The sequence below is a fragment of the Stegodyphus dumicola genome, chromosome X1 (genome assembly GCF_044657685.1).
Source record: "Stegodyphus dumicola isolate Sdum_Otavi_A_Nest chromosome X1, ASM4465768v1".
Classification (NCBI taxonomy): Eukaryota; Metazoa; Arthropoda; class Arachnida; order Araneae; family Eresidae; genus Stegodyphus; species Stegodyphus dumicola.
Genome location: NC_140780.1, coordinates 98,890,455 through 98,904,627, shown reverse-complemented (window position 1 = coordinate 98,904,627; position 14,173 = coordinate 98,890,455). Strand labels below are relative to the sequence as shown.

At 34.5% G+C, this 14,173-nt stretch overlaps 1 protein-coding gene across 1 annotated transcript in view; it reads left to right on the top strand.

The window, feature by feature from the left end:
- Positions 1 to 14,173, top strand: part of LOC118197693 (transcription factor E2F1-like) — a 200,928-nt gene that overhangs the window by 131,182 nt on the left and 55,573 nt on the right. Inside the window, exon 4 of the mRNA XM_085807189.1 lies at positions 13,341 to 13,465. Within this exon, the coding sequence (XP_085663315.1) occupies positions 13,341 to 13,465 (125 nt within the window). The remainder of the gene's footprint in view (positions 1 to 13,340; positions 13,466 to 14,173) is intronic.

Here is a 14,173-nt window from a genome sequence, read left to right as displayed (position 1 = left end):
AAGTTTGTTGCACGAAATCATCAGCGAAAAGCTTGGTTACCATAAGTTTTGTGCAAGATGGATTCCAAAAATCTTGACAGAGGACCACAAAAATCAGCGAATGGCTGCAGCGTTGAACTTTTTGGACGCTTACCATAAGGATGGTGACTCTTTACTCGATCGCATCGTTACTGGTGACGAAACATGGGTGAAACATGTGAACTGTGAAACGAAATTGCAATCAATGCAGTGGGGGCACACAAGTTCTCCCCAAAAACCCAAGAAATGCATGCAAACAATGTCGGCAAGGAAGATGATGGCGACTGTTTTTTGGGACAGAAAAGGTGTAATTTTGGTGGACTTCCTGGAAAGAGGCACTACAATAAACTCTCAAAGGTATTGCCAAACTCTCCAAAAACTCAGAAGAGCAATTCAAAACAAGCGCAGAGGAATGTTGAGCTCTAAGATCTTGTTGATTCACGACAACGCCCGGCCCCACACGGCAAATGTCACTCGTAAAGTTCTTGAATCTTTTAAGTGGGAGTTGTTTCCTCATCCGCCGTACAGTCCCGACCTGGCACCGAGCGACTTCCACCTATTCCCAGCAATGAAGAAGTGGCTGGCTATGCAGCATTTTGATGACGACGCACAGCTGCAAGAAGAGGTAACGAAGTGGTTGGAGGCGCAGGCGGCCGAATTTTTCGACGAAGGAATTTCCAAGCTCGTACATCGCTACGATAAATGCCTTAATTTGTATGGTGACTATGTAGAAAAGTAGTATTTGAGTGTGGCTTTCATCTGTATATAATAAAATTTGTTTCCTATACTTTGTTTATTTTTTTATTCCAAAACGTAATCTACTTTCTGGATAGCCCTCGTATATATAGCATTGTTTTAATACAGGTATTTTGACGCAAATTTGGACTTGGCATGGCAATTTTTTTCCATATTTCGATTCTTCGACTCAAATTAGGCCAGACTGCCAAGTTTTGTAAAAACGGGAGGAATAGTTTTTAAAAACTAGCTCTCAAAATTTTAGCTCCTCAATGTTAGTTAAATTTGATATATATTTATTAATATTTTGTTTATTAAACTTACTTGATTTCTTATTCTAGAAATCGAAATATAGACTTAATCCAAATATAATTCGCACATTTTTATTATTAATTTAAAAAAGTTTTAAAATATTTTTATAAATTTTTCAAAAATATTTTTGTATTACAGTACAAAATCTTTAATCCGGGCTCGTCGGGACTTCGGCGATTCCGGGTTAGGGGGTTTTCCGAATTATAGATCATCAATTTAAATCTGGTAAGATGGCATGCAGAAATTATAAAATTAAAAATATGAAACTGTAATTTATGAAATAAAGAGCAATTATGATCTGAAGGGTATCAAAATTTACAAAAAAAAAAAAAAAAAGCTTAATATTTATTTGTTTACTTTATTAAACATTTCTTTCAATGTAAGTTGTTTAAGTTGCCTTGTTTTTTTGTGTTAATACTTTCTCTTTAATTCTATAAAGACATAATTTCTTGTTTAGGTCCACTATTCAAGTCCTGTAATTGCTGTGTCGAGAATACCGACTAACTTGTCAATCGAAATTTTTTCGTTTTCAATAACCTCTCTGTCACTTTCTTCACTATCGGAAGCGGTACATCGAAATATGCTTTCGCTTTGTAGATCCTTTGGCAGCATCCAGAATCGGAAACTCTTTTTGACATAATCGAAGGTTCAAGCTTACTTTTTATAAAATGGCTCCTGTCTGCAAAAAGTAATAAGCAGGATTCAACTAGAAGATTAAGGAACAATGCAATCTGCAACAGTAACTGAAATAGATAATTAGATAATTTTAGCCTAGCTTATACCGTCCGTTATACATTAAACGTGCATGCGTAAACGTATTATGCCCTTGCGTAAAAATTATGCGCAGAAAGTTTGTAGCTTTGAGTTCCGAATTAAAGACTTTGTACTGTAAAATTTTTAACATCATCTTAAGGTAGATGTAGTATCTGCAAAAAATTGGAGTTTTTTATTCAAAATTTCCTAGGATATATGTGAATTTATATTTTGGCACGTTTTGAAATTTGTTGCATTTAATATAAGCAATAACAATGAAAATGTGGTCTACAAATTTTTGTTAAAATTATTTGAAAGAATGATCGATGGACCATTTTTCCTCTCGTGCATCAATAAATCAAAATTAAAGTAACTAGGTTACTATAAATTAAGAATTCCGCCAAGTGAATTATTCTTGGCGCAAAGTGAAAAAAATTCATCAAGATTAATTTTTTAAAATTTCTCCATGCATTTCTCACCAAAAATTATAAAATTTAATATCTAGGCATAATTTCAGTCCTAGAATCTAAATATGGACCAAAAATTAATATGTTATTTCAAAAAATTCCAATTTGTGTCAAAATACCCATGTTAGAATAATGCTATATCTTGCAAAATTCGACAATAAAAATCAGTCACCCAAACCACCGCCAGCTAGCTGTTATCTTGCAGAATTGACAAGATAGCCACTTACCACAATGTTGAGGGGTCCTGCCCTGCAACATTCTACTGGTGGAGCTTCACATTTTATAGGCATTTCGTGTTCAATTTCAAATATAATTTCATTAAAATGATTTACATATAATCAAATTCATAACATTGCCCCCTTTTCAAAGACTACATGTCTGTGGTAGTACAATCCCTGGAGAGGAAGCCATACTTACAACTAAGGAAAATCAATGCAACAGAAAACAAATCAGTACATACATATATAATCAGCGAATTTACAATTTTATATACAGTACAAAGTCCGTAATCCAGAATTATCTATAATCTGGACCTCAAAGCCACAAACTTTTTTTTTTTCTTATGCTGTACACATATGCGTTTAATGTATAGCGGACGGTATAAGCTAGGCTAAAATTATCTTTACTGGTTCTAAGGCATTTCAGTTAATGTTGCAGATTGTGCTGTTCCTTAATCTTCTAATTGGATCTATTATTTTTTCGCAGACTGTTAGGGCAATTTTATAAAAATTAAGCTTGAACTTTTGATTATGTAAAAAAGAGTTTCAAATTCAGGAGCTGCCAAAGGATCTACAAAGCAAAAGCATGTTTCGGTGTCCATCAAACAAAAAGTGGAATTGCTGAAAAAAAATGGATAAAGGCATATCTGTCGCAAAATTATGCGAGGAGTATGACATTGGAAAGTCAACTGTATATGACCTAAGCAAAAAGAAGGAACTTTTTGAATTTTTTGGTGGATTCTGACACCCCACTTGCAATGAATAACAGAAAAAGGGTTCGTTATGCTAAAAGTGATGATTGAATGAGTCAGACAGCGTCACAGAGAGGGCATGCCATTGACGGGTCCAATGCTAATGGCTCAAGCCAAAATATTTCATGAAGAAATGAACTTGAACACTGAGTGAACATATTCGAGGTTGGTTAATCAAATTTAAAAATCGCTATGGTATAAGACAATTACAATTTTCAGGTGAAAAAGCTTGTGCTGATACTGAAGCTACTGAACAATTTGCAGATGAATTCATTGAACTCATTACTGGTGAACAATTATCTTCAAAACAAATTTACAATGCTGATGAAACTGGTCTTTTCTGGCAATATGTACCGCGGAAAACCTTGGCAACCTCTACAGAAAAGGCTCCAACTGGTGTCAAAGATTCCAAAGCGGGACTAACAATTTTAGCGTGCGCAAATGCTGTAGGAATGCACAAGTGCAAACTTTTCGTAATCGGAAAACATGCACAACCTCAAGCATTTAAAGGAGTAATAATATTTCCCGTTATATATCTCGCAAATAAAAGAGCATGAATGGCTCAAGCATTGATGAATGATTGGTTGGAAAATCATTTATATCAATATATTTATTTAAATTCATATCCCGAGGCTCGGCGACATTTGAAATTCGGTTGGTTTACTCGATGACTCAAAAATAATCCTGAGTGTTGACAACTGTTCGGCGCATACTTCACTAAAGTTTTAGTGAAAGATAATGTATCTGTATTATTCTTCCCTTTAAATTGTACGTCTATCATTCAGCCTATGGATATGGGAGTAGTGCACGTGCTGAAATGCAAATATAAAGTAGCATTTTTAAAATCTATGTTAAATTTCTTGAACAATGGCAAGACTACTCAAGACTTTTTGAAATTTTTTTGCATAAAATCTGCTGTGTGGGAGCAGCACAAGATTGTGGGAGGATGTGTCTCCATATATGTTAAAAAATGTTTGGCATAATTTATGGCCAGCTACCATATTTAGTGGTGAGGACGACGAAGATGATAGCCACGAATTTGAAGGTTTTTGGACATCGCAAACTACAAGTGAAATTTTCCAGTTATTGGATTTTACAAAGAAATATGGAGAAGCGGTAGTAAATGAAAATGATATAACAGAAGTTTTCATTGCGACAACAATGCCCCAATCATCAATCAATTAACAGACGGCGAAAATGGTTCTAGATCCAGAAAATACCGCTTCCGATAGTGAAGAAAGTGACAGAGAGGTTATTGAAAATGAAAAAATTTCGATTAACAAGTTAGTCGGTATTCTTGACCCAGCAATTACAGGACTTGAACAGTGGAACTTTGTAACTGAACAAGAAATTTTTTCTGTTAATAAAATTAAGAAGAGAGTTTTAGCACAAAAAACGAAGCAATTTAAACAACTTACATTGGAAGAAATGTTTAATAAAACAAACAAATAAATATTAAGTTTTTTTTGTTTTGTTTTTGTAAATTTTGATACCCTTTAGATCATAATTGCTCTTTATTTCATAAATTGCAGTTTCATATTTTTAATTGTATAATTTGTGCATGCCATCTTACCAGATTTAAATTAATGATCTATAATCCGAAATCGCCGAAAGCCAGGATTAGGGACTTTGTACTGTATACATAGGATCGTTGTGTTAGTGTACTGTTTACTTTATCTACACTATGAGGACTAGGCACTAGGGCGATAGTTAGGGGCTAGTCTGTCATAATAAACAACTTTAGGCTTAGAGTTTGACTTACGGATCCAAACTGCAAAGTCATTCTACATGTTTAGAACTGTTCCTGGAACTGTAAGAACTGTTCCAGGGTGTCTGTAGTTTAGAAAAAGGCCCTATATTGAATCAGATTTCATAACCACACCTTGTCACCTTCATTTAACTGATGTTCTGTAGCTCTTATGATGTATCGGGTATTCATCTCTGTTACAGACTTCCTCCTGTGTGCAAAATTTTGCATTACTTCAACAGGGTTTGTAGCTGTCCTTACAAATCCTTATATTTGAAAATAGAAAATGTCCTTATAGGTGCTTACTTTTTCTCTAAAGCACTTATTTTTTTTTTTTTCTCTTTTCTTTAACGAATGAACATTTTTTCCCTGTACCAAAGCCGAAACTAAATAAACAACTTTTCTCCCTTATATGGAACATCAGATGATGGAATCATACTCCCAGAAATAGCTTTTTGCCCCTTTCTCTGCATTAACATAACCTTTGATGGGCGCGAGTACAGACAGGTGCACTTCGTTCTGGGTCAAAGAATTGCAAAAGCGGTAGAAAATTCCGGTACATTCCGTATTCTTTTACTCTCACCCAATACTACACATGTTTGAATTTATATCAAGATTTTAATAATTTACATTCTTGTTCCGCATGGTCACTTCATATTTGCGTTTGTTATGATTGGCATGCTTATATTATGAGCATATGTATGAATATTTATAATAATAATAATATATTTGCAGTAACTGCTGAAGTATTATAGATAAACTTTAAAAATGGGTAAGTGTGTTTTAACACAGATTAGTTTTCTAAGGAATAATATAAGTAATCGAATAGTTAAAATAATTTCCCCCCCTTTTTTTGGCCAATGCATTTATACAGTATGGAAGTTGGGGATTCTCCCCTTTCTCTACAAAGTCTCGATCGAATATTGAAACCGTTACAGTTCGCAAGAAAGCAAGCAGTGGACATTTTGGGAGGAGTCACATTCTAACCTGGATTGAATACGACTAAAGGTTCTGCAGTCTACCAACCCAAGTAAAAAATGATTCTATTCCAGAAATTTAACGCAGTCTGTTCAAAATTAGAATAAAAAACATCCCAGATTGGTAAATCTCTTTATTAATCAATATGAGTATCCGTGCAACATGCCCTGCTCAATCATAAATATGCCACACAGCTGCATGACAGTAAAAGCCGGACAAAGGAAAGGGTTATTTTCCTTTATTTAGTTATTTATTCTCCAAATACTGGCAGCTATTGTTTCTGATTGTGTAATATAATCTGCGGTTGAATGAAGGCGCACGTATTGTGCAATAACGTTTGCGATATTTCGCAGAGATAAAAGCGTTTTACTGTGCTTGCTAAGCAGATTATTTTTCATTTCCATTGGACTATTTTTTATGTGATTCACATATCAAAATGTCAAAAGCATTATTTAGCTGCAATCTACCCCCCTTCATCTTTTACCGGTTACGCTCGGCTATTCAAAATTTTCAGACATTCGTCAATTTCTGAGTATGATGACTGCATGAAGCAATTTCCCGTCTTCTGATTTCAGAAAAAGTTCTTTCTTTCTTTCTTTCTTTCTTTTTTTTTTTTTACTTATTTTTACTTAAATACTTTGCTTGCAATATATATTAAGGGAAAACTGTTATACAATGAAAATTTAGAAAATGTTCAGAATTTTTATTTAAATATTAATATGAGTGGAAAAATAAAGGTGCCAAGCAAATACAATAAATATATAATAGTATTTATTTTCTCTATTTTGAATTGAAATTTCATCATTAAATCTTGTAATATAATTTTTTTCTGTACAGTTTTTTTTCCCTCTCATTGTAAACTAGTTCTGTAAATCGAACTGTTATTGAACATTTTTAAAAAAAGAGTGTAATTGTTTTCCATGGTTGAGTAATACTCATTCTCTCTTAATAAATACTGAATTTTAAATTACAAATCTAATTTTTCTTTTAAGGTTATGCAGTTGTGTATAATGTAATTTGACATATGCATTTTTTCCTTAAAAATGTGCTTGAAAAGGTCTTATAGATGCATAATTTTTAAACTAAAATGGGGATATGAACCCTGTTCAAACTGTGCCTGGACATTTTAATGTACTCTTTAGACAATGGAGGTGCATCTAGAGGGAGACTAAGCTCTAGATCACAAGGCAGATGAAGGTAATGATCAAAGACATCTAGGATGGGGAATAGCCTTTAATCTAATGGAAAACACTGCAATAGGCCAGTAAAAATGAGATAACTTCTGGTCCCAGGTCTGTTTATTTTTGGAAACCACCAGCAAGAGTTTGTTGAGGATGGTTTGTTTAAACTTCTGTACCATGCCATCTGACTGTGGATGTAATGGTGTCGTTTGTGTTTTGTCTATGCCAAATAATTTGCAGAATTCTTTAATTAAAGCTGAGATAAAATTCTTTTTTGATTGAAATATTACTGAAGAATCTGGAATATAACTCCAAACTTAGAAATCCACTGCTGTATCATTCCTCTGATACTGTGACAGCCTCTTGATCAAAGGTGGGATGTGCTTCAGCCCACTTTGTAAAGTAATCAATGATAATGGAGATGTATTTGTTGCCATCAGCAATTCATGGCAGAGGTCCCAAGATGTCTGAGGTGATGCGTTCAAAAGGCACTTGAAGTGTCTACTGTGTAGTAAAATGCTAATAACTCTTCTCTGACTCTGATAAGACTAATACAGTACAAAGTCCGTAATCCAGATGTCCATTATCCGAAATGATCTATAATCCGGACCACAAAGCCGCACGCTTTTTTTTTTTTTTTTTTGTATGCTTTACGCATCCACGTAATGCGGTAACGCATGCGCATTGGGAGGATGTGTCTCCAGATACGTTGAAAAAAATGCTTGGCATAATTTATGGCCAGCTACCATATTTCAAGGTGAGGACAATGAAGATGGTAGCCGTGAATTTGAAGGTTTTTGGACGTCGCAAAATAAAGGTGAAATTTTCCAGTTATTGGATTTCGTAAAAAAATGTGGAGAAGCGGTATTAAATAAAGATGATATAACAGAAGTTTTTCATTGCGATGACAATGCCCCAATCATCAATCAATTAATGGACGGCGAAATCTGTAGTATGGTTCTAGATTCAGAAAATATCGCTTCCAATAGTGAAGAAAGTGACAGGGAGGTTATTGAAATTGAAAACATTTCGATTGACAAATTAGTCGGTATTCTCGACACAGCAATTACAGGACTTGAACAGTCGAACTGAACAAGAAATTATGTCTGTTTATAGAATTAAAGAGAAAGTATTAGCACAAAAAATGAGGCAACTTACGTTGAAAGAAATGTTTAATAAAGTAAACAAATAAATATTAAGCGTTTTTTTTTTGTTGTAAATTTTGATACCCTTCAGATCATAATTGTTTTTTATTTCATATGCCATCTTACCAGATTTAAATTGATGATCTATAATCCAGAAAAAGCTTTAATCCGGAATCGCCAAAGTCCCGACGAGTCCGGATTACGGACTTTGTACTGTATTTATTAAAATTAATTCACATTATGTGTCGTGAACAGAAAATCGGCCATTGTTCCTTGGACCACTCCACTTTTTACCTCATCAAAAACTTGATGATGATGCAATAAATTGATGTGACCAAGGTGATATCTTTTAAGTCACTGCGGAACTTCATACATCTGCCAGTTCTGGTAGTCATGTTTTCTTTAAATTTTCTTCACTAGCCTTGAGAATTTTTTTCACTAGTCAGATGTTTCGCCAAGTTCTGTTTTCTGGGAATGTGATTCTTGAATGGAATATTTTTGTTTTTCGTTAGAAAACATGGTTTTAGCCTATCGATTGAAACTCTTGTAACTTATCCCTGGGTTTCTGAAGTACTTATCCTTTCTTGTTTTTACAAGATGTGGTCCAAGATAGACAAGCTGTCATGAAGAAATGTCGATGCTGTTGTGTAGGAATATATAAGAGCAGTTGAAAAATTGTTTAGAAACAAAGACTGTTCTATTTCTATGAGATGTGTTAGGTCTTGGCTTTGTATTTATTATTCTCTGAAGGTTTGTGGAAAATACATGCATTTTGTGAGGTATTGTTGAAAATAGTTCTGGTAATGCTTGGGTGGATGGATCCATATAAAAGTTCTGTGGATAAGCAACCCAAGTTTTGTTTGAAAGCGGATCCTGTGGCTTAAAAAAACAAAAGGTAATGCTTCCAGCTATGATTTTGATTCCAGCTGGTGACATTTTTCAGTTCTGGGTTGCTTTCTGATCATTTGCTTGCAGTTGATATGCAGTTCTAGTTTTATACGTATGAAAACCAAGATATTTTTTAAGGCTTGAAAAAGTTGACTATCAAATTGCTGACCTTGGTCAGTTGTTATGTGATTTGGAATTCCAAAGCATGAAAACCAAATATAAACCAAAGCTTTAGTGATTGATCTTCTAGTTGCACTTTAATCCATAATGCATAACAATCGATGATGGCTAGAAGATATTTGAATCCTTTGCAAATAGGTAACAGACCAGCCAAATCTATGTTTAAATACTGGAATCTGTGTGGTGGTACTTTGAATTCTATCAAAGCCGATTGTATACGTCTATAAACTTTTGACAGTCGTGTTTCAATCTCAAAGATGAAATAACAGCAAATCTTCTCACACGTTGTAGAGACATTAGGTATTTTTGAAAGCAGACAAGATGGAAAATTATCAAATGCCTTGAGCAGGAATCTAACTGCGGACCTCTGGAATACGCACCCAGCATGCAGACCACCACACCACGAAGGCATGCTAAGAAGGTGGGAGAAATACCTTATATACTCCCTCTTTTAAAGGGTGACTGGGGTTTTTAGGGGACCCAATTGCGAAACCCTGGGTGTGGAGAACCATCATCCAACACCCTTTTAGTTCGGGCATCACTGTATATATTAGGTATTTTTGGAAGCAGGCAAGATGAAAAATTAGCAAACGCCTTCGCCGGGAATAGAACCGTGGACCTCTGGAATACGCCTCCAGCATGCAGACCACCACACCACGAAGACATGCCAAGAAAGTGGGAGGATAATGTTAAGTTTATAATTCCAAAACTTCCTAGGGACATTTATATATTTAATAGGTTTCTAGGATGAGTACCTTTGATCCTTCCAAAGACTCTCACCCTTAAAACAGAAAAGTTGGATGAAGAGCGAGAGTTCCTACATACCTGAAAGATTAGGAATTTTAATGCTATCATGGGGGGGGGACGACATCATTTGTGATACTGGAAGTGCCATCTGTGAAACTCTTCACGTGTGATTTTTCTTTTGCAAGGGTGGCAGCATTAAGTCATCGTAAAATCAAAAGAGCAGGGACTAGTTTTCTGTTTGTGAAATTCGATATGCAACAAGTGTAAATAAATATTTATCGTATTGGAGTCTAGAGAAGTATTTAGCATCTTTCTACGCTTGCAACATGGTGGGGAAAATATTTTGTTCTTGAAAATGTTCATTAAACATGTTATACTTTTTAGACATAAATTTGACATACTTTTTTGCAAAAGTGCAGATGATTTTTTACTCTCATTTGTAGCATTACTTATGGGGGAAAATTATCCAATTTTGCAAATGTTCATAATAAACTTCTTAGAGCTTCTAGATATAAATTTGGCATATTTTTGAGTTAACAGGAAGACTTAAGTTAATAGTTTTGATTTTGTAAAAATAATGTTATAAAGTCTGTAAAAAAAAAATCATTACAGCAGCATAGGTTTTGAATTTGTTTTGCCTAAAACCAAACATCTAGTGATCTTTCAGTGGGGAAAAAAAAAAAAAAAAAAAAAAAAAAAAAAAAAAAAAAGAGTAGTGTTGAAAGTGTTTAATCTGCCATGAAATATACTTTTATGAAACAGATAGCTCCATTTGAGAAAGTGAGCTGACAGTAATGATAAGTTTAACCTAAATAAATCAGATGCTTGCTGTCATTTTTATACCACCAAGATCAAAATGGACCATGAGATTATAATATCAGTTCTGTGGAAGTTTAGTAATGAAATGTTCCTTGACTACTAATTTGGTGTTAAAAGTTCTAAAATTGAATAAAGAAAAATTTCAAGATTTGCCTCAAGAATGCATTTCAAAGGGGGGGGAGAGATGGGGTACTATTCTGGATTTTCTTGATTTCAGTGTCTTTCAACAGTGTCTTCTGTTACAAGCTAGATCAATCTCACAATGTTTGTGTAATGGCATGGCTGTCACATAATCCAGATCTGAATCGTGTGATATATGTTGGAATGATGGCAAATGCGGAGGCAGATTAATACATAGGCATGTAATCTAATTTATATCCCTCTGCATTTGCATATGTCTGCAGTGCAGGAGAAGCTTTGCAAGTATAAAATAGCAAATAGACTTCCATTGATCCGAGGAACTGTAGTACAGCTGCTCAGAGCATATGCAGTGTAGAAATGAATTAATATAAATAAGTGAATATAAACATGCTATGAGATTTTACTGTCGATTGTATCGTGTATGTAATTAAAACTGCACATCTGGAACTAAACTTAGTGTCATTAGAAAAAAAGTGTATAGTTGGGGTTTTTCCAGGTCCCCAGGGCAAGAATTCAGTGTGCCTGCCATGAAATCTGTCCCTAAACACAAGTAGTACATGCTGTAGGAAATTAATTGTGTGAAAGACTTAAAAATCGTAAATCTCTACTGTTCACATTGTTTATTATCAGGTTTGTGCCTAAGAGAATATTTAATATTTATCTGAATTGGTCATTTATAGGCCAAAGAATTCTAAAAAATGTACAAGAACAGAATCATGTCATAATAAACATAAAATGGCAGATTTGTACTTTTGGAGAATATTTCTGAAAGTTTTCTGACTGAAAAATTATATTTTTGGGGTATATTTATTTTTTCATTTTTATATTCCATATATACACTGATGAAATTAAACATGATGACCACGTACATAACACTTTGCATTACCTTTGGCTTGCAAACAAGCTAAAACTCACCTTGGTATGGATGCCACAAGTGCTTGGTAAATGACTGGAGACAGGTTGTATCAAATGTCTAAACAGAGTTTATGCAAAGTCAAGATATTCTGACATGGTAGTGTATGAGCTCTGAGCTGCTACTCTGTGGCATCCCAAATGTGCTCAACTGGGGTAAGATCCTTTGAGTTTGGTGGCCAGGACATTAATTGGAATTCGTCCTTATGCTCCCAGAAACAACTCCAACACAATTCGATTCTTGTGACGTAGGGCTTTCTCCTACGGGAAGATTCCATTTCCAGTTGGGAAAGACAGAAACCATGTAAGGTTGCAATTGATCCACAATTATGTTCAGATATTCTGAAGCTTTCATGGTCTGTTCTACCACAATTAAGGGTCCCAGAGCCACCAAAAGAACGTCCTGCATATCATAATACCACCAGCCTGTGTATGACCTGTTCAGGGAGGGAGCAACTGTTCTCCTGGAATATGACATATCCTGACATGACCGTCAATGTGAAGAATAAGAAATTGTTATTCACTTGACCAGGCAACTGTCTTCCACTTATCCAAGGTCCAGTCTCAATGTTCCTGGGCCACTGTATGCGTAGTTGTCAACGATGCTTGAACAACAGAGGCACACAAGTGGGATGTCTGCTGCAGAGTCCCATATCCAACACTGCACTGTCTGCTGAATTGTGTGTTCCGAAACACTTGCACTTGGACCTGCATTGTATGGGGCTGTCAACTGCGCAACTATGAGTCTCAATCTTGTTGTACCAAGCAGGACAGTTTTTGATGTCCTTTTTTTTCGATGGTGTGTGGACATCCAGCACCTTGGAATCTGCTGCTGGTTTCGCTGTCATTTATCTACTTTGCATAATAATGAACAATGGCAGATCATGAGCAGCCTAACAGTCATGCAGTTTCTGGGATATTCATTCCAAGTCTTTGGACCATCACAATCTGCTCCATCACTTGTAAAAGTAAGTGCAAGAGTGATTCCTTACCTTCTCCAACATCAATTAAATACCATTCTCGCTTAATCTTGGGCCCTTCACATCGTTCGGATAAGGTCATTGAAAAATGGGGAGATGGTCATAATGCTTTGGCTTGTAAGTGTACATTAATTTTATTTTTCTAATTATTCTCTCAAAATAGGTTGCAACCAGTTTTTATGGTTATTATTGTTCTTATTTTCAATTTCTTTAATGAATAAAAATTGTTTTGTATTTGCTGGTCAGTTCTGCATGTGGTCTGTAAGTGATAAAAACATGTATTGCTGTTTGTTGAATATTTTGACATATTTTAATTCTAAGCTTTTCATGTAAAATTTCTTCAAATTTTCTTTTTTTATTCTTATAGGTTGTCAACTTAAATACTGCATGTTCGCTTCTGTCAGTTCCTAAACGACGCCTTTATGACATTACTAATGTACTAGAAGGAGCAGGTCTGATACAGAAAACATCTCGAAACAACATTCAGTGGATGTAATATATTTTCTATTTTCACTTATAAATAAAATAGATAATAATATTTTTGATTTTTTTAATTTAACAATAGAATATTATCAATCAATAAGTTCTTACCCTTGTGAGATGTAGTTAAAAATACTGCTATGTGCTGTACGTACTTTGAAGGTAAAAAAAGGAAGAGAAACCCTAATCAGTTTCATTCCTGCACTGCTATGAAGGTGGCCAAATGCCATTTAAACCCAGTCGAAATTTCAACACATTGGTTAACCTAGCATTATGGTATACGTTTTTCTTTAGGCGGAGCAAAAAAATTATATAATTCCTAGAGAATTCATATATTTTTTTCATTCCTACAGTATCTCGGAGCATGAATAATGTAGTTTTTTTTTTTATTTAATTTCTGTACATGCATTTCTAATATATAATACAAAATGAAAAAGACATTGGGCCACATACCCCATTGCTATTTGTTTTACCAGGAAGAAGAGTAAGGCTTTTCTTTCTGTTTCTATCTTCATGATGTAAGAACTGTGTCACTAGATTTGTTATAAGATTTATTCTGCATGATTTTATTCATGTTTTTATTATTATTATTATTATTATTATTATTATTATTATTTATTAGAGATTTTTAACAATTTAAACTTTTGGGGGGGTGAATGAACTGGAAGTGTATTTTGTAAGGGACTTTTGATGCTATGCTGAATATGCTGTTTTCAAAGC